Genomic DNA, 21,876 nt, shown 5'->3' on the forward strand with positions numbered 1-21,876 from the left:
GCGGTAGCCCCGTGAAGTGGTGTCGTATGTCGCCATGCAGACAGCTAGAATGTGGTTATGAGCACGCTGTGTGAGTCAACGTTGAACACGCCTCGTCTGCATTTATTACAATTAGACAGACAATACAATAAATGCATTAAAAACAGTACTAGTTAATTATTCTCATACATACATGATTTAAAGTAAAATACGGTTTATATATTTGAAATATCATTTTTGATTGATTGATTGATTGATACTTGTATTAGTAGATTGCACAGTACAGTACATATTCCGTACAATTGACCACTAAATGGTAACACCCCATTAAGTTTTTCAACTTGTTTAAGTCGGGGTCCATGTTAATCAATTCATGGTACAAATATATACTATCAGCATAATACAGTCATCACACAGGTTAATCATCATAGTATATACAATTAATTATTTACATTATTTACAATCTGGGGGTGGGATGAGTAGCTTTGGTTGATATCAGTACTTCAGTCATCAACAATTGCATCAACAGAGAAATGTGGACATTGAAACAGTGTAGGTCTTATTTAGTAGGATATGTACATCCAGCAGAGAACATAGTGAGTTCAGATAGCATAAGAACAAGTATGTACATTAGAACAGTGGTCCCCAACCACCGGGCCGCGGAATAATTTTTTATAAAAAAAAAATAATAATAATAATGTTTTTTTGTATTTTTTTTTTAAATCAACATAAAAACACAATATACACTTACAACTAGTGCACCAACCACAAAAAACTCCCTTTTTCATGACAAAAACGTCCCTTTTTCATGACAAAGAAGAAAAAAAAAAAAAAGAAAAAAAAAAGGTTTGTCCCGGTGGGATTTCTCCATCAGTTGCTTGTCACTCCTGACAACTCTTTCCGCAAGTCCATTCGACTTGGGAAACTCTGGGCTACTGGTGGTGTGGATGAAGTCCCGCTCCTCAGCATATTTCCTGAATTGCTCACACTTGTACTGTCTTACATTATCAGATAGCAGTGTGTGTGGTGTACCGTGCAATGAAAAATGTTATTTTCATTTTGGAAATTACAACTGTCGCTGTGATGTTTTGTAGAAGGTCAATTTCAAACCATCCAGAATAGGAATCAACTATCACCTGGTAGTGTTGTCCACGCCATTCAAAAATGTTTGTAGCAACTGTGGACCACGGAAGGTCTGGAACTGGATGGAGATGAAGTGGTTCTTTCTGCTGATGTGGTTTTGTGCTGTTGCACACTGTGCAAAAAAGTAGTTCTTTAGTGATGTCTCGTGACATTGATGGCCAAAAGATGATACCTCTTGCTCTGCGTTTGGTTGCTTCAATGCCTGGGTGACCTTTGTGTACAATATTAATGTACTCTTTTGTAGTGACGTTGGAATGACTGCTTTCTGCCCTTTCATGACAATTCCATCTTCCACAGTGAGTTCGTCTCTGTAGGGGAAGAAAACTTCAATGGCAGGCTGCAGCTGAGTCTTTCTGGCAAGCCATCCACGCTGGATAACTACACTGAGTCTGCATTACTTCAACCTCCTCCATGTGCTTCTTGAGCTCTTCCAGGCGGGCTGTAGAAATGTAGCTCACAGACATGACGTCGAAAGAACTACTATCAGATGGGCTCTCACTGTCTGTTGCATTAGGGGCTCTTGAAAGAGTGTCAGCCAAGTACATGTGCTTTCCTTTTTTGTAGATTAGGCTTATGTCATAGCTTTGCAAGCGTAGCAGCATCCGCTGAAGACGGGCCGGGGCATTGTGAATTGGTTTCTTCAAGATAGTCCCCAACGGTTGGTGGTCAGTTTCTACTGTGGTGGCCTTGCCATACACATAGTCTCTGAACTTGGTGCATGCAAACACAACAGCTAGAAGCTCCTTCTCAATTTGAGCGTACCGAGTTTCTGTTTCTGTAAGGGTGCGGGATGCAAAGGCTACTGGCCTTCCATTTTGCATGAGGCAGCTCCTAGTCCAAAGCATGACGCCTCACAGGTCAGCCTGACTGGCTCTTTGACATCTTAGTAGGCCAATACTGGTGGAAAGGAGAGACATGCTTTCAGGCGGTCGAAAGCATCTTGGTGTTGCTGGAACCAGCACCATGCGGTCTCTTTGTGAGTCAGCTTCCTCAGTGGCATTGCGATGTCACTGAGGTTTGGAATGTGCTTGCCAAAATAGTTAACCATTCCCAGGAAACGGTGAAGTGAAGTGACATCTGTGGGAAATGGCATGTCTGTGATAGCAGCAGTTTTGGAGGGGTCAACGTTCACACTTTTACTTTTGAAGATATGACAAACGTAGCATACTTGGTCAAGTCGAAATTTGCATTTCTGCGGGTTGAGTTTGAGGTTTATTTCCTTCACACGTTCTAGCACCTTTTTTAGGTTGGCGTCATGCTCCGCCACATCACGGCCTCCGATTTTGATGTCATCGACAATGACTGAGCATGGATATCCAGCAAAGAGCTGATCCATTGTGCGCTGGAATACTTCGCTTGCTGAGTTAATGCAAAGGAATCTGTAACGTCCAAAAGGAGTACTGAATGTTGTCTTCATTGAGGACTTCTTGTCCAGGCGGATCTGCCAGAATGAATTTTTTGCATCTAGCACTGAAAACATTTGTGCTGCTACCTCCTCCACACTTCTCATGGGGTGGTGGGGCCGTTTTAGTGCTTCATTTAAAGGCCTACTGAAAGCCACTACTACCCACCATGCAGTCTGATAGTTTATATATCAATGAGGAAATATTAACATTGCAACACATGCCAAAATGGCCTTTTTAGTTTAATAAATTGCAATTTTAAATTTCCCGGGAGTTTCGTCTTCGAAACGTGTAATGATGACGTGTACGCAAGACGTCACAGGTTTTTAGGAAGTATGAGCGCTGCACACACACACAGCTAAAAGTCGTCTGCTTTAACAGCATAATTATACAGTTTTTTTGAAAATCTGCGTTGCTGAATTTTTTGCAATTTGTTCAATTAATATTGGAGAAGTCACAGTAGAAAGATGGAGTTGGGAAGCTTTAGCCTTTGGCCACACAAACACACAGTAATTCCTTGTTTAAAATTCCTGGAGGTGAAACTTTCCTATGGATCAGAGTGCGGTCAAGAGAACATGGATCCTGACCACACGTCAACCAGCAGGTTTCGGTGAGAAAATTGTGGTTAAAAAGTCAGTTCTTACCGGAGAAAAGCTGAGCTTGTGCCATCCATAGCTGCCGTCGACTCCCCTGAGACACTGCGCATCAAGACAGTCATGGAGACACCCTTCCGACTATCAGGTACTATTTAACTCACTAAAACACTAGCAACACAATAGAAAGATAAGGGATTTCCCAGAATTATCCTAGTAAATGTGTCTAAAAACATCGGAATCCGTCCCAATGCAATCACGTTTTTTTTTTTTTTTTACTTGTTTTTTTCTAGTCCGTCGCTATCAATATCATCAAACACAAATCTTTCATCCTCGCTCAAATTAATGGGGAAATTGTCGTTTTCTCGGTCTGAATAGCACTTTTTGTTGGAGGCTCCCATTAAAAACAATGTGAATATGTGAGGAGCCATCAAACATGTGACGTCATCGTCTGCGACTTCTGGCTTTTCTCTTAGCGCCGAAAGTTCCGAAATTTATCGTGGATGTTCTCTACTAAATCCTTTCAGCAAAAATATGGAAATATCGCGAAATGATCAAGTATGACATATTGATTGGACCTGCTATCCCCGTTTAAATAAGAAAATCTAATTTCACTAGGTCTTTAAATATTTGGGGTTGATGCACAATCTGATTTCTGATTTGACTTTTGTGTGCCCAGCGACCATGGATGACACCCAAGCTGTTGGTTCGGTGACTGAAGTAATAACGTCTATGCTTTCCATGGATTTAAGTTCAGCTTTCACACAGTCTTGCATCGCTACTGGGATGCGGTGGGCCGGCCTAACAACTGGCGGCACATTGGGGTCCACTGTCATTGTGTAAACAACTGGTAGTTCTCCGAGCTCTTCACTGAAAATATCTTGGTATTGTGTGAGGATCCGTGCGCTGAACTCTCCAGTGTTCTCTGTGGTGACATGGTGCACATCGGGACTCAACTCGACTAGCCCCGTACGCAGGCATGCACGGAAGCCCAACAGTGATGTCACATTCTATCCACTGTGAAAAATGGCAGTAAGTGGCGCTGTCCCTTTAAAAAGCATGTCAGCGTACCTTCACCTTGTGTCTCGATTTTGGCTCCTCCGTAAGCCACCAAATTTGTGCTTCTGTGTTGTTTGGTGAGTTTCACGCCGCTGTTTACTCTATTGAAAGTCTTCAGTGACATTACATTGCATTTAGCACCTGTATCCACTTTCATTTTGGTTGGCATGTCGTTTATGCACACTGTGACAAATCCTTCATCTTGGTCTCTTTGTTGTGGATTTACAGAGTCAATGCAATTTTCTGTTTCCAAGCCATCCACGTAGAATGTGTCATTTTCACTTTGGCTGTGTTGATCCACTGTCACATCATGCACAGACTGTCCATAGCACTTGTTTGTGGTAAACTTGGACTGACTCTGTGGCTTTGACTTGCAGCATTTTTTGTAGACATTGTGTTTCTTGCAGCTGTTTTCATGTTGTAATTCTCGAACACACCACCAGGGTGTGCACATCGAGGAGTCAGTTACTACCACCCTCTCATGCAGTGCGTATGTACAATTACTGTCCTGCTGAAGTCTTAATTAAAGCCAACTTATTCATGCAGCTCGGCACAGTTCTTCCAACGGGTAACCACAAACAACAACAAAACAGTCATTTCACCAAATGATCTACATTTTCCATTTTAAATTTTCAAAACAAAGACATACAACTTATTTTCGTAAAAATATTCAAATATTTAACAATGTATTGAAACAACAGTAGCATAAGGAAAGAAAAAAAGAAACAAAATAAATATTACACTTATGATATTATTTTTGTTTTTGATGATCATTTGTTTTCATAATGTATTTTAGAATGTGGGAGGTTTTCATGTCCTCTTTAAATTTCAATTGGCATTACATGTATTATATCTATACATCTATATCTGGAAGCACGGTGGAAGAGGGGTTAGTGCGTCTGCCTCACAATACGAAAGTCCTGAGTAGTCAGGGTTCAATCCCGGGCTCGGGATTTTTCTGTGTGGAGTTTGCATGTCCTCCCCGTGAATGTGTGGGTTCCCTCCAGGTACTCCGGCTTCCTCCCACTTCAGAAGACATGCACCTGGGGATAGGCCCCTCCCACCTCCAAAGACATGCACCTGGCGACAGGTTGATTGGCAACACTAAATTGGCCCTAGTGTGTGTGTGAGTGTGAGTGTGAATGTTGTCTGTCTATCTGTGTTGGTCCTGCGATAAGGTGGGGACTTGTCCAGGGTGTACGCCGCCTTCCGCCCAATTGTAGCTGAGATAGGCACCAGCATCCCCCCTCCCAGCCCCACCCCCCGCAACCCCAAAAGGGAATAAGCGGTAGAAAATGGAAAGAGAGATAGATCTATCTATCTATCTATCGATCGATCGATAGATGGATATAATATATATAATGCCACCCTCGGGCAGACGGTATAGGGTGCTAAAAGCTAGTACAAATTCACTAAAAATCAGCTTTTACCCAAGAGCCATAGTAGCACAATATGTCCTTCATGTCCTCATGTGTCATGTTTTTAATTTCTTTCAATTTTTTCGGACTGTAATAAGCAATAATGTTATATGCATGTGTGTATATATATTCATATGCATGCATGTATGCATCTGTGTGGATATATATACATATATAGATACATCTCTTATTTCTATCTACCTTTTTTTTGTACTATTTATATTACCATATTGTACATGCACCTTAGGGGATCTGCTCCAATTTCGTTGTTCTTTGAACCTGTTCACTGCAATAATGACAATAAAACTCTATTCTATTCTATTCTATTCAAAGGAAATTTGAAAAGAACATGAAAACCTCCCACATTCTAAATCCATCCATCCATTTTCTACCGCTTATTCCCTTTCGGGGTCGCGGGGGGCGCTGGCGCCTATCTCAGCTACAATCGGGCGGAAGGCAGGGTACACCCTGGACAAGTCGCCACCTCATCGCAGGGCCAACACAGATAGACAGACAACATTCACACTCACATTCACACACTAGGGCCAATTTAGTGTTGCCAATCAACCTATCCCCAGGTGCATGTCTTTGGAAGTGGGAGGAAGCCGGAGTACCCGGAGGGAACCCATGCATTCACGGGGAGAACATGCAAACTCCACACAGAAAGATCCCGAGCCTGGATTTGAACCCAGGACTACATTCTAAATTACATTATAAAAATGATTAACATCAAAAACGAAAATAATATCATTAATGTAATATTAATTTTGTTTCTTTTTTGTCATTCCTTATGCTACTTTTGTTTGAATATATTTTTAAATATTGACATTTTTTTACGGAAATAAGTTTTATGTCTTTACTATGAAAATTTGAAATGGACAATTTTACTTTTATTTTCATAATAAGTAAATAGTATATAATAAAATATTTTTACCGGTGGCGGAAAGCTGGTTTTACTTATTTCTCTCGCGAGATTTGGAAAATAGCTGCTTACTTATTTCTCTCGCGAGATCTGACAACACTGCGCGCGAACCAAACACGGCGAGGATAAAGCAAGATGGCGTCTGACGGTGAAGACATTATTGCAGTCGTCACAGTTCAGTGTTCTTAATCTATGCCTCCATGTACACATATATGTCCTTTATTACACTCTAGTAAATAGAGTAAACATCGTTAATAACTGTTTGCATCCGGTTATATTAGTCTGAGCGCACTTTGATGCTTCTCGAGCTAGCTTAGCCTGCTAGTTAGCTTAGCTTGTTAGCTGCTAACAAAGAGAGGCGGAAGTGATCAAAACACATCACTAAGTAAAGATCAAGTGTGAGTGTAAAGTGTTGTGATTGTGTGAAAATGTGCCAAAGAACCACAGCAGAGTACGAGGAGGAACTTTATCCAACAAAAGAGGAGAAGGAGCAACAACATGAAAAACATCAAGTTGTGTTACACAGAACAGGTTTGTTTACTTCTTACTCTCACATCTTTACTAACTTTATATTTCATTATTAACACTATTCCTAAATAGATTGTCTGTAGGAAGATTAATTGTTATGTGAGGATGATGCACTAATTGTTTTGTCCATCCATCCATTTTCTACCGCTTATTCCCTTTTGGGGTCGCGGGGGGCGCAGGCGCCTATCTCAGCTACAATCGGGCGGAAGGCGGGGTACACCCTGGACAAGTCGCCATCTCATCGCAGGGCCAACACAGATAGACAAACAACATTAACACTCACATTCACACACTAGGGACCATTTAGTGTTGCCAATCAACCTATCCCCAGGTGCATGTTTTTGGAAGTGGGAGGAAGCCGGAGTACCCGGAGGGAACCCACGCATTCACGGGGAGAACATGCAAACTCCACACAGAAAGATCCCAAGCCTGGATTTGAACCCAGGACTGCAGGAACTTGGTATTGTGAGGCAGACGCACTAACCCCTCTGCCACCGTGAATTGTTTTATGTTCTTCATAAAAACGAGACAGTGTCAGACACACAATATTTATGAGAGTTTGATGTTTGTAACAATGTGTATCAACAAGTTTACACAAAACTCACACAGTCACCAGGGGAATATTCCAGAGAGCTGGTTAAGCGCAAAGTCCTGAGTATGTAAAGCTCGAGAGTTTTACCTCCAAAAATAAGAGAGGTAAGACAAAGTCAGAGTCAGTTACCATGGTGACTGACGCTGTAAACCTAGCCTGATAGCTGGCAGGTTTGACAAGTTATATATGTGTGTCAAAGCATACTGACCTGTTATTTCCTTCACAACCTCCCTGAGATCGGTAGGTTGTGAGTTCAAACCCCAACCCAGTCATACCAAATACTATAAAAATGGGACCCATTACTTCTCTGCCTTGCACTCAGCATCAAGGGTTGTAATTGGGGTTTAATCACCATAAAAGTTATTCCCGGGCATGGCCACCGCTGCTGCTCACTGCTCCCCTCACCTCCCAGGGTGTGATCAAGGGTGATGGGCTAAATGCAGGGAATAATCTCCCCACACCTAGTGTGTGTGACAATCATTGGTACTTTGACTTTTTAACGTGGCTGTGATTGGCAAAAAAACAAAGCCTGATCTAAAGATGACATCTTGATCTCCTTCCATCTCAAACCAATTGACCGTTCATTATTAAGTGAAATGTTTTATAGTCGCTTAAATTTGTCTTTAACCAAGCAACACTGTTTTATTCAGTTACTCGACTAATCGGAAAATTTCCAGTAGAACACTTGATTAATAAAATTTTCAATAGCCACAGCCCTATATTTCATGTACAATTTAATATTCAGCATGTAGGAGTTAAAATGCGTTTTGTTTGTGTCTTGTAGACATCCATCAGCTGATTGGACACCAAGAAGAATGTCTCCCTCATCTGCAGGGGGACAGTTTCACTGTAAAGTATCCACAGCCCTCACATTTTAAAGGGGACAAGGAGGTTCCACAGCCCTCTTATTTCAAAGAGGAAGAGGGGGGAGAGTGTCCTGTAGGGCAGGAGGAGGCTGATGTCAGCAAGTTTCCCCTGACTGTTGTCTCTGTGAAGACTGAAGAGCATGAAGACAAACCACCTGAGTCCTCACAGCTTCATCACAGTCCAAGTAAGCACAACATCCACATATCATCTAATACAATGTTTGTGACACATGTTCATCCGGGGGACACATTTATCACTAAAGATGAAGATATGTTTGCTTTTTAACACCACCATTTAAAAATGAATGCTCATCAATCATCAACAGTGTAATTGCTGGGGTGTAACCATGTGACCTAGAGGCCGTCCTCCTTACCTCACGTGGTCAAATGAAGGCAAACATTCAATATGGCTACTGTTTATTTACCTTTAGCAGCACATATGTCGGCATATTTCAAAGGTTTAGTGTGAAGATAAGAGATGTACACCAAGTACCATTTTTTTAGTACTGGTTCCTAATTATGTTGTCCATGAGGACCGTGAAGATTCTGGACTAACGGCACAACTATTTGTAGTTTTAATTCCAGCTGACTGACGTAACTATGATACATTTTCACACTGAGTTCAGCTGCCGCTGCTACACATTACAATCAGCTTTGAATGATGACAAATAAGGAAGCAACCAAAGTTTGATGTGTGTGTTATTGAGAAGAAGATGACATAACTGCATTTCACCTTGCACTGCACACATAGTTGACTTCTTTTAATTTTCCTGAAGGAACTCTCCTGAAGGAATCAATTAAGTACTATCTATCTATCTATTTAAGACTTCAAATAAACAGCTGCTGATAAAAGACTTCCCTGCTTTAAAATGTTACAGAACATCATGTTGGAGGTGTTCAAACTCTTGTGCTAATAGAAATGCTATTTAAAATGCCTTTTTTCCAGGTTTTTATTTCCACAAATGACATGTAGTACCGACAAGAGTACTGATAAATACTGGTGTCGATAAGGAATATTTATTAGGGTATCATATCCATGAATCTATAAATTTACATCCCTACTGAAAATACAAGCCAGATATCTTAAAAAAATAAAATCATTTTTTATTTGGATTTAGTTACTACTCCGGTGTCCAGCAATGTCTCAACACCGTTGAGAGATGAATTAATGTAGTTTATTTTTACTAATTAGCTATGTTTTGTTGATGTTAAACATCAGAATCAGACACATTTTTATTAACCCCCGAGGGGAAATTAAAATGTTCAGCAGAATCCCATTCAAGGTCAGACAAACATTCTAGGGGGACAGAACAGGATCGCTGACGGGTCTGCCAACTTGCGGCGCCCCTTGCAAAAAAGGTGAGATACATACAGGTAAAAAAGTGGGGGCAATGAGAGAGAAAAAAAAAATCGGTCCAAGCCTGGGCCCCTGGAGAGGGGGTCCAGACTGAGGCCAAGGGAAGAAAACAACTCATTGCCATAGCACACATTCCTCTTTCATGTGTGTAAGAGGGAAACATCAAAGAGGACAAAGGACATTAAAAGAGCAGAGCTGATGCAACCAGCCACTTCTACATACAGCTATGAATAAAAAGTAAAAGAAACATATACAATGTGGTGGCTTTTGCGGTGTCCCACGCCATCGTCTGCTGGGGTGAAGGGAGCTTGGCCAGAGACGGGAGCAGACCCAACAAAGCAACCAAGAGAGCCGACTCCACTCTTGGCCGCCAAACCAAGTCTCGGCCAGTGTCCAGTCCGCATGGATGAGTGAGGATATGTCCAAAGAGACCGAGGTGTCCGATACCTGCTCATTCAGCCAAGACACTGTGAAGCTTTTCCGTCCCGGCGCTCAGTGCTAGCTCCGCAGTCCTGTCTCTTCATCTGCATCTCCTCCAGTCTCTCCAAACGGACTCTGGTGTGGCAGAAACCAAGCAGCTGGTCTCCATGGCCAAAAGGCTCTCGGGAGGCAGATCCAGAAGTTCACAAAAAAGCACCGCAGAAGTCACGAAAGTGCCACCCCTTGTCACACAGTCCCAAAAGGTCCGGACCAAAAGGCAAAAAAAATAAAAATAATAATACACATATATATATATATATATATATATATGTATATATATATATAAACATGAAAAGAAGAGGGAAACACAAAAGGATGACACAAGAGCACAGAGTTCCTGCCAACAGCAGCCACTACAGGGTCGCCATCTTGGGGGGAAAAAAAAAAATTGCAGCATACCAGCTACAACAACACACAAATCATAAAAGTTTCCTAAAGGAAAATGTTCATATTTAAATAAGTAGAGTAAATAAATCATAAACAGGATTTTACAGTTTAAATGCAAATGTTGATGCTCCTCTTAGACACTGTTCTTTGTTCTCTTTCGGGTGTACAAGCAGCTGTCTTGTTTGTATGTAAGTGTTTTACAGCTGTGTTTATTTTTTTCATGAGTTTTTGTATTGCTTCGCTGATGTACCGTATGGTTTTGACATCTTGAAAGTCAACGCCAAGAAAAAGAAGAGGGCCAAGAAAAAAGTGTCGGCCGACAAGTCCGCCGCCAAGGGCAAGAAGAGCGACGCCCAAGCAGGACGCTCCTCGTCCAGCCCCAAGAAGTCCAGAGCGGGGAGCAAGTCCAAGGCCATCGTCATGGACTCCAGCACAGACGACGAGAAGCATGGCGAGGAAGAGAAGGTGACGGCGAGGGACAAGTGGTCGGAAAAAGAGGAAGAGTCGTTGGAAAAAGAGTTGAAAACTTACCTGCAGGACAAAGTGTGCACTTGGATCTTCAATCCGCCAAACTCTTCCCACATGGGAGGAGTGTGGGAAAGACTAATTGGCATCATGCGCCGTATCCTGGATGCATTGCTCCTTAAGGAGGGAAGCTCTCACCTTTCTCATGAGGTGCTCACCACTCTCATGGCTGAGGTCATGGCAATTATAAACGCAAGACCTCTCATTCCAGTTTCAACTAAACCAGAGATGCCAGCAATACTAACACCTGCAACCTTGCTGACACTGAAGAGAGACGTCATATCTGCACCGCCAGGAGACTTCAACGTGAAAGACATCCACTCGCAACAATGGCGGAAAGTCCAATCTCTCTCTGATAGATTCTGGAAGCGATGGAAACAAGAATACCTGTCAACCATACAAACTAGGAGAAGAGACTCGGCTGAACGCCGCTGTGCTACCTCCAGCACGAGCCCCCCCTTCCACAAGCGGATGCCAGACGCTCTCTCTACGGTCTAAAACTACCTCTAGGGGTGAGTGGGGGTAGGAACTGAAAGAGGTAGACAGGGTGGGAGGAAAAGTCACAGGTGGAGGGGTTTCAGAGGGGACTCTGCCACCACCATTGCCCCAATAATCACACATATAATAAACTTCTCAATCAAACAAGGCCAGTTACCCAAGGATTTCAAGATAGCAAGAGTAACCCCCCTTTATAAAAAAAGGAAGCAAATTAGAACCTGGTAACTACCGACCTGTTTCTATGCTCAGTTCCATTTTGAAAGTAATGGAAAAAATAGTTTATGAACAGGTTGATGGATACCTTGCTACTAATAAACTAATGTACAAATTCCAATCCGGCTTCAGAACTAAGCACTCCACTGACACATGCCTTCTCTATCAGAGCGACCACATCAAACATGAGGTGGAGGCGGGCAAATACTGCGGCATGGTCATGCTGGACATTCAGAAGGCCTTTGACACCGTTAACCACGCTATACTGTTGGATAAGCTCAGAGCAATCGGATTCGATGAAACCTCATCAAGCTGGATGCAATCTTACTTGGAGGGGAAGAAACAGGTGGTAGAGGTGCCCCTCCCCTCTCAGTAAGCTGTGGAGTCCCCCAAGGCAGTATACTAGGACCTTTACTGTTCCTAATATACGTAAATGACATGCCATCAGCATGCCACTGTGAATTCTTCCTGTTTGTGGATGACTCGGCCCTGCTGGTATCCGGCAAGGACAAGTCACAGGTGGAACAAATCCTCAGTGCTGAACTACTTAATATTTGCACCTGGCTCTCTGACAACAAGCTATCCATACACTTAGGTAAAACGGAATCTATCCTATATGGGTCCCATATCAACCTTAAAGGGGAACATTATCAGCAGACCTATGTAAGCGTCAATATATACCTTGATGTTGCAGAAAAAAGACCATATATTTTTTTAACCGATTTCCGAACTCTAAATGGGTGAATTTTGGCGAATTAAACGCCTCTCTGTTTATCGCTCTCGGAGTGATGACGTCAGAACGTGACGTCACCTAGGTAGAGAACAGCATTTTTCTCCACCACATTACAAACACAAGTCAAATCAGCTCTGTTATTTTCCGTTTTTTCGACTGTTTTCCGGTACCTTGGAGACATCATGCCTCGTCGGTGTGTTGTCGGAGGGTGTAACAACACGATCAGGGAATGATTCTAGTTGATTTATGTAGAATGTGCATCGATTAGCACGGCATGCTAATCGATGCTAACATGCTATTTAGGCTAGCTGTGTATACATATTGCAGCATTACGCCTCATTTGTAGCTATATTTACATCCAGCCTTTCCCTCCACCCACATTTAATGTCAAAAAAACACATCCCAATCGACGGATTTAAGTTGCTCCAGTGTCAAGAAATGCGAAAGTCCCTCGTTTGGTTTTTACCGGCGATGCTACGACAGAGATGGCAAGAATGTGTGGATATCATGCGACACTCAAAGCAGATGCATTCCCAACGATAAAGTCAACAAAATCACAAAGGTGAGTTTTGTTGATGTTGTTGACTTATGTGCTAATCAAACATATGCTAACATGCTATTTAGGCTAGCTGTATGTACATTTGAAACCATATTTACATCCAGCGTTTCCTTCCACCCACATTTAATGCAAAACAAACACTTACCAATCGACGGATTTAAGTTGCTCCAGTGTCACAAGATGCGAAAGTCCTGATCGTTTGGTCCGCACATTTTACCGGCGATGCTAACGCAGACATGGCCGAATAGCGTCAATAGCTATTCGCTCAATAGCTGCAGTTTCTTCTTCAATTTCATTTACGCTATCTGCCTCCATACTCCTACCATCCATTTTAATACATGCATAATCTGTTTAATCGCTAAAGCCGCTGAAATCCGAGGCTGAATCCGGGCTAATGTCGCTATATCTTGCTATGGTAACCGCCATGTTGTTTGTATTGGCATCGCTATCTGACGTCACAGGAAAATGAACAGTGGCTTCGCACATAACGAAAATCAATCACGTTAAAGCTTTTTTTTAGGTATATTCCGGGACGGGTAAAATTCTGAAAAAAACTTCGAAAAATAAAATAAGCCACTGGGAACTGATTTTTAGTGGTTTTAACCCTTTTTAAATTGTGATAATGTTCCCCTTTAAGAAAGTCATTGATTTCACTATAAAAGTGGGTGACATTGTTATCACCTGGAAAGATGAGATCACCTACCTACGTTCCATTCTAGAAGCTAATCTTTCCTGCGATAAAATGGCAACCAAGGTAATCAAAAAGGTCAACCAAAGAACGAGATTCCTCTACAGAATCTCCTCTCTGGTCAACAAAAGCACCTTGAATATTCTAGCGGGAACTCTCATTTAACCTTTTTTCGATTACGCTTGCTCCTCCTGGTACCTTAGCACCTCCAAAACCCTTAAATCTAGACTCCAAACATCCCAGAATAAGCTAGTCCGGTTACTTTTAGACCTCCACGCCAGATCACACCTCACTCCAACCCACTTCTCCAAAGTGGGCTGGCTCAGGGTGGAGGACAGAGTAAAACAACTTGCACTGAGCCTAGTCTATAAAATCCGCTACACCTCCCTGATACCGAAGTACATGTCCAACTACTTCCTGACCGCCATAACCACAACACCAGGGGGAGCTCCACAAACCACGTTAAACCCAGATTCCGATCTAACAAAGGTCTTAATTCATTATCCTTCTATGCCACATCAATGTGGAATGCACTCCCAACAGGTATAAAAGTAAATGCATCTCTATCCTCCTTCAAAACCGCTCTAAAACAACACCTCCAGGCAACTTCAACCCTTTACTAATACCCTCCTCCATTTACATCCCATCTCCCCGGATTATAAATAACCTAATGTAAATAATCAAATGTACTTCTAATGTATATACTTGTTCTTATGCTATCTGAACTCACTATGTTCTCTGGTAGCTGTACATATCCTACTGTAAGACCTACACTGTTTCAATGTCCACATTTCTCTGTTGATGCAATTGTTGATGACTGAAGTACTGATATCAACCAAAGCTCCTCATCCCACCCCCCGATTGTAAATAATGTAAATAATTCAATGTATATACTATGATGATTAACTTGTGTGATGACTGTATTATGCTGATAGTATATATTTGTATCATGAATTGATTAACGTGGACCCCGACTTAAACAAGTTGAAAAACTTATTGGGGTGTTACCATTTAGTGGTCAATTGTACGGAATATGTACTGAACTGTGCAATCTACTAATAAAAGTATCAATCAATCAAATTCAGAAAATAAAGACTTATACTGTGATTGAAAACAAATGTCTTTAAGGAGTGTAAGATTGTCATTTATGTCCCCTTTGGACGACTGAGGGAGTGCCTGCTCTAAAAAAAATTCTTAATCCCCACTATGTTCTGGGGACGTAAGAGGGCTGACGTCACGGGTGCAGTACCCGTGACTACCAGACCAGCCGGAGGAGTCAATAGAAGAAAAACAAAAAGGATTACCAGGCGTGTATGGTGAGTCCTGGACAAGTTGAAAGTGGCTGTGTCCGTGAAGGGGTGATGGTGGAGTTAGCGTGTCTCTGTCGCTAGGCGATGCCCTTCGCCGCGGCTTCCGCCTCTGCCGACGCATGCGAGGGGGTGGGGTGAGACGGGGCGTTGCCGGACCCAGTGGAGTCAAGCGGGACTTGGAGACCTCCAAGCCCCAAGATCATCACATACGGCGCGCCGCGGAATGTCCCAGCCTGCATCGCTTGGGCTAACCTCCACGTTATCCTGTCGAATTCTTCGACTTCCGCTGCGAGAGAAGCTTCATTAGCTCGGACTTTACTGTGACGTCTTGCTGGTATCGTGGTGAAAAGTTATTCTCTCGTGGGTGCAGTGGAGGATGGAACACAGCGTGAGGATAAGGATAATGATTTATTATACACTACAAAAACAATTTTTGAACAAAAAACACTTGCTCAAGGCACTGAAAACAAAACAAACAGAACTAACGTGGAAGCTAAAAGGAACAAAAAGCGCTAGTATATAAACTACGGACAAGCAAACAATATAGCATGGAAGCTAATCGTATAACAAAAAGACTTTTACCACAATCGGGAAATGTGACGTCATCTGTCGCGTGTAGCAAACTAAACTCCGAGAACAAAAGGCAAACAAAGACAGGCATATATAGGGGCAGAAATAATCAGAGGCAGCTGCACGTGATCAAAAACAACAAACAGGTGACACTAAATGCGTAACTAGGCAACCGAAACAAACCAGGAAGTACCACCAGAAACTAAAGACGTCAAATACAAAACAGGCTGTGATAACAAAACAGAACAATGACATGGTCCAAGACGTGGACCATGACACCTAAATGGATTCATCTGCTTTGTAACTTTATTAGAACGTCCTGGATTGGTTGTTTGCTGTCTGCCAAGCTGTATAACCTCAACACATATAGTGAGGGCAGAACAACACTCAATAAACGTTTGGGAACTGAGGAAACTAATTGTTGAAGCTTTGAAAGTGGAATTTTTTACCATTATTGCTTGATGTACAGCTTCAGTTGTTCAACAGTCTTGTCGTATTTTACGCTTCATAATGTGCCACACATTTTTGATGGGAGACATGTCTGGACTGCGGGCGGGCCAGGAAAGTACCCGCACTCTTTTACTACGAAGCCACGCTGTTGTAACACATGGCTTGGCATTGTTTTGCTGAAATAAGCAGAGACGTCCATGTTAACGTTGCTTGGTTGACAACATATGTTGCTCCAAAACCTGAATGGACCATTCAGCATTAATGGTGCCTTCCCAGATGTGTAAGTTACCCATGCCTTGGGCACAAATACACCCCCATACCATCACACATGCTGGCTTTTGAACTCTGCGCCTAGAACAATCCGGATGGTTATTTTCCTATTTGTTCCGGAGGACACCATGTCCACAGTTTCCAAATATAATTTGAAATGTGGACTCGTCAGACCACAGAACACTTTTCCACTTTGCATCAATCCATCTTAGATGAGCTCGGGCCCAGAGAAACCGGCGGCGTTCCTGTGTGTTGTTGATAAATGGTTTTCGCTTTGCATAGTAGAGTTTTAACTTGCACATACAGATGTAGCGACCAACTGTAGTTACTGACAGTGGTTTTATGAAGTGTTCCTGAGCCCGTGTGGTGATATCCTTTACACACTGACGTCAGTTTTTGATGCAGTACCACCTGAGGGATCAAAGGTCCGTAATATCATCGCTTACGTTCAGTGATGTCTCCAGATTCTCTGAACCCTTTGACGATTTTACGGACCGTAGATGGTAAAATCCCTAAATTCCTTTCAATAGCTCGTTGAGAAATGTTGTTCTAAAACTGTTCGACAATTTCCTTACAAATTGGTGACCCTCGCCCCATCCTTGTTTGTGAATTACTTAGCATGTCATGGAAGCTGCTTTTATACCCAATCATGGCACCCACCTGTTCCCAATTAGCCTGCACACCTGTGGGATGTTCCACATAAGTGTTTGATGAGCATTCCTCAACTTTATCAGTATCCATTACCACCTTTCCCAACTTCTTTGTTACGTGTTGCTGGCATCAAATTCCAAAGTTAATGATTATTTGCAAAAAAAAAAATGTTTATCAGTTTGAACATCAAATATGTTGTCTTTGTAGCATATTCAACTGAATATGGCTTGAAAATAATTTGCAAATCATTGTATTCCGTTTATATTTACATCTAACACAATTTCCCAACTCATATGGAAACCGGGTTTGTAGAATTAGCTTTCATTATCTTAGAGGTGAGAAAACAGTTCAGTGTGTCAATATAGCAGCATAAGCTAGTTACTTCTGTGATCAATGCGCCGCTAAAAGTAGGTCCTTAATATTAGCGCTTATAATAACAATATCATTAATACTTTGTTAATATTCAGGTCACAAAATGTAAAATGAGTATTGTTGGCAATTTTTTGGGATGGTTATTTGGAGGACTTTGTGGGTCTAACAGAGGAGTTCCCATTGACTCCAATGTTAGCTGATTTTTTGCTCATGATTATTTAATAATTCAAATTCATAAAAGTTTGAAACAAATGTCTTACATAAGGATTGTGAATGATAGGTGACATTTCTAAAAAGTGCAGTTTCCTTTGAATTTGTCAGATAAGTAAACAGTTCTTCAAATTAAATATGTAAAACAATTGAGGTTGTTTATAGATATTATCCACTATGAAGTTACAGTCAAACTAAGCACACAAGGGAAAGTAAATCAATAAATGAATAAATGGGTTGTACTTGTATAGCGCTTTTCTACCTTCAAGGTACTCAAAGCGCTTTGACACTACTTCCACATTTACCCATTCACACACACATTCACACACTGATGGAGGGAGCTGCCATGCAAGGCGCCAACCAGCACCCATCAGGAGCAAGGGTGAAGTGTCTTGCTCAGGACACAACGGACGTGACGAGGTTGGTTCTAGGTGGGATTTGAACCAGTGACCCTCGGGTTGCGCACGGCCACTCTCCCACTGCGCCACGCCGTCCCTAAAAGTACATTCATATACCCATGAAGTACACACGTGTAAGAATCATGTTAACCACCAAAATATTGTCTCGTTCTCCTAAAGCCAATATCGAGTATCCTTTGGTGAGCTGACCGTATCGTCACACCCTTAGTTGAAAACACACCATCCCCATGACATGACACTTCCACGTGATGTAGAACAGTAGTCCCACATTTTAGACATACACACACATCTGAAGAATATTAAAATTAAATATATTTGGTGGGCCAAACAAAATGACTCGACGAACCAATGTTTGGTATGGGCGATATGACCTCAAATCTATATCCTAACAACAATATGTCACAATATATAATTTGATATATGATTGAGAATAGAATAATTTCAAAATAGGTACACAAGCTCCTAATTTGGCAGCTGACATATGCAGTAACATATTGTTCGTTTCTAATAGTATTATTTTGTCAAAACAGTTATTATTAATGTACTTGTTTATTTACTGTTAATATCTGGTTACTTTATTTGAGAAAATAATACTGGAAATGTAATATTTTACTGCATATTTCAGCAACTAAATTAGGAGCCTGTGTAGCCTGTTTTAAAATGGTTCTATCAGTAATTCTAAATGAAATACTGTATCGCAAAATCAATTTTAAACCATATCGGTCATCCATAGTAAAAAGTCCTGTCCTGGTTTTTGTTTCTTTTCCTGTGAATAATGTTGAAAGAGCAGCGTGTTTGTGCGTCACTGAGATTTCAAGACAGTTCATACGATAACTTGTTTTTCCTAAGTGCATGTAAAAGTACTGAATGCATTGTGTGACTGAGCAGAGATGCTGTTTGTCTTGCAGACATCTGTGAAGAACATCTTCACCCTGAGCAACAGAAGTGGAGCTTCAGGATGCGGACAGAGGAGCCACAGCCCTCCCACATTAAGAAGGAAGAGGAATACCCACTGATACTCCATTTTAAAAAGGAAGAGGAGGACCCACTGACACCCCATTTTAAAAAGGAAGTGGTGGATCCACTGACTCCTCACTTTAAAGAGGAAGAGGAGGACCCAGTGACCCCTTACATTAAAGAGGAAGAGGAGGAAGAGGGCATCAGTCAGCCTAAATGGTTGGAGGAGTTCCCAGTGACTGGTGTCCCTGTGAAGAGTGAAGATGATGAGGTGAAAGGTGAAAGTGAGGAGAGGGGAGGGGGGGAGCCTCCAAGCAGCAGCTCAACACAACACATGACAACAGAAGCTGATGGAGACCACTGTGGAGGATCACAAGCAGACAAGCTCTTAGCTCCACTATCAGATAGTGAGGACACAACGTCACACTCTCCTGACACTGATGATGAAGACTCTAAAGATGATAAGACATGTCACACTGACAACACTCACTTCACTTGTCCTCACTGTCACAAAACTTTTAAATACCATTGTCGTCTGAAATCACACATGAGAACACACACTGGAGAAAAACCTTTTTCTTGCTCAGAATGTGGTAAAGGTTTTACACGAAGTCAACATTTGAAAGTACACATGAGAACACACACTGGAGAAAGACCTTTTTTATGTTCAATCTGTGGGAAAGTTTTTATTCAAAGGTACTATTTAAAATCACACATGAGTACACACACTGGAGGAAAACATTGTTCCTGCTCAGAATGTGGTAAAAATTATACTCAAAGCCATAATTTGAAAACACACATGAGAATAGACACTGGAGAAAAACCTTTTTCATGTTCAATCTGTGGTAAAAATTTTACTCGAAGGCAAAATTTTAAAACACACATGACAATACACACTGGAGAAAAACCTTTTTCATGTTCAATTTGTGTCAAAAATTTTACTCAAAGGCAATCTTTGAAAGTACATATGAGATTACACAATGGAGAAAAAAAATGTTTCCTGCTCAGACTGTGGTAAAAGTATCGTACTAAATCAAAGTTTAAAAGTACATATGAGAACACACACTGGAGTAAAACGTTTTTCATGTTCAATCTGTGGTAAAAATTTTACTCGAAGGCAAAATTTTAAAACACACATGACAATACACACTGGAGAAAAAACCTTTTTCATGTTCAATTTGTGTTAAAAATTTTACTCAAAGGCAATCTTTGAAAGTACATATGAGATTACCACTGGAGAAAATAAAATTTCCTGCTCAGAATGTGGTAAAAGTTTTGTAATAAATCAAGGTTTAAAAGTACATTTGAGAACACACACTGGAGAAAAACCTTTTTCATGTTCAATCTGCGGTAAAGATTGTACTCAAAAGAAGCATTTCAAAGCACACATGACACTACACACTGGAGAAAAACCTTTTTCATGTTCAATCTTTGGTAAAAAATCTATTCGAAGGCAACATTTAAAAACACACATGAGAATACACACTGGAGAAAAACCTTGTTCCTTCTCATAATGTGGTAAAAGTTTTGTCATAAGACAAAGTTTAAAAGTAAAAATGAGAACACACGCTGGTGAAAAACCTTTCATATGTTCAGTATGTTGTAAAAGTTATATAGGACGACAATTAAAATTACACATGATATAGCACTCTGGGGAAAAACCATACTCCTGTTCAAGCTGCGATAAAAGCTTTGGTCACCTAAACACTCTTACAGTGCATATGAGAACACACGCAGGTGAGAAAGTGCTGAGTTGCAGTGTGTGTGGTGAAAGATTGTCTTCTAAGTACCAGTGTAAGAAACACAAGTGTGCTGGTGAGAACAGCAGCAGCAAATGAAACTGCAGGATTTGAAATAAACTGTCCAGACTTTCATTTTGACTTTCTAACAACATCAGCACATATAACATGTGTGACATTGTTGTTTGTCTAACAATCTGTTTAATATGCTTCTACATTTATAGATTAGACACTTCAGATTAGTGTGTTTATTACAGTCAAGTACATGAGTTAATATACACATTTGTGTACTTTGAAATGAACACAACAATTTGACTGAAAGGGTGAGAATAAACAGTACATACAATTATGTTACATACAATAAACATTTTATGTGTAAATATCCATAATTTACCTCTATACTTATTCATAATAGTGTTTTATATGTGTTTTGAAAAATGACGTGTTACATATTTTATTTTGTAATTGTAGATGATTCCATAGATGAACTCCTTTATATGATGTACATATTTGTTTTACATGTTTTCATACCTTTGCTTTTGAGTACACATAAATCCCTCTTAGTTCATATTTACTGGTTCACATCTGAAACATCTTGTGGACCACTTCTGGAAGCATATTATTATTTACTTTATACATCATTTGAACAGTTGTCTTTTATACAAGATCTTTTACTTTTATAATGTGTGATTTTTTGAATAATTTGTTGGGTCTCTATAATCCATTCTATTAGTTGTCTTTATTACTCTCTTGTGTAATATGAATATTGTGGTGTGATTGTTTTATATGTATGTCCCCAGACTTTTATGCAATAAACAATGTATGTTTCAACTGAAGTTGGCTACAATAATTCTAGTTAATATTTGTATGCATTTTATTCTCTTTAGTATTGCACACCATTGTTTTATTGTTTTCTTTATATGACTTACATGTAGTGTCCAGCTTACTTCATCATCTATATTAACTCAGAAAAATGCGATTACCT

At 40.9% G+C, this 21,876-nt stretch overlaps 1 protein-coding gene across 1 annotated transcript; it reads left to right on the forward strand.

Annotated features, from left to right (window-relative positions):
• Positions 1-6,673: 6,673 nt before the first annotated feature.
• LOC133547396 (oocyte zinc finger protein XlCOF22-like) lies at positions 6,674-21,727 on the forward strand. The gene is made up of 3 exons (XM_061893080.1): positions 6,674-7,048; positions 8,422-8,688; positions 19,104-21,727. Exons 1-3 carry the CDS (start codon positions 6,946-6,948, stop codon positions 20,168-20,170), a joined length of 1,437 nt encoding a protein of 478 aa, XP_061749064.1. The 5' UTR covers positions 6,674-6,945; the 3' UTR covers positions 20,171-21,727.
• The last annotated feature ends 149 nt before the right edge of the window (positions 21,728-21,876 follow it).

Source organism: Nerophis ophidion, unplaced genomic scaffold (assembly GCF_033978795.1).
Source record: "Nerophis ophidion isolate RoL-2023_Sa unplaced genomic scaffold, RoL_Noph_v1.0 HiC_scaffold_94, whole genome shotgun sequence".
Classification (NCBI taxonomy): Eukaryota; Metazoa; Chordata; class Actinopteri; order Syngnathiformes; family Syngnathidae; genus Nerophis; species Nerophis ophidion.

Excerpts from the sequence above, each read along its gene's own strand:
- LOC133547396 (XM_061893080.1), top strand. The coding sequence starts at position 6,946 with ATGTGCCAAAGAACCACAGCAGAGTACGAGGAGGAACTTTATCCAACA. Across the intron at positions 7,049-8,421 it reads AGTTGTGTTACACAGAACAG|ACATCCATCAGCTGATTGGA; the intron begins GTTTGTTTACTT and ends TGTGTCTTGTAG. Across the intron at positions 8,689-19,103 it reads ACAGCTTCATCACAGTCCAA|ACATCTGTGAAGAACATCTT; the intron begins GTAAGCACAACA and ends TTTGTCTTGCAG.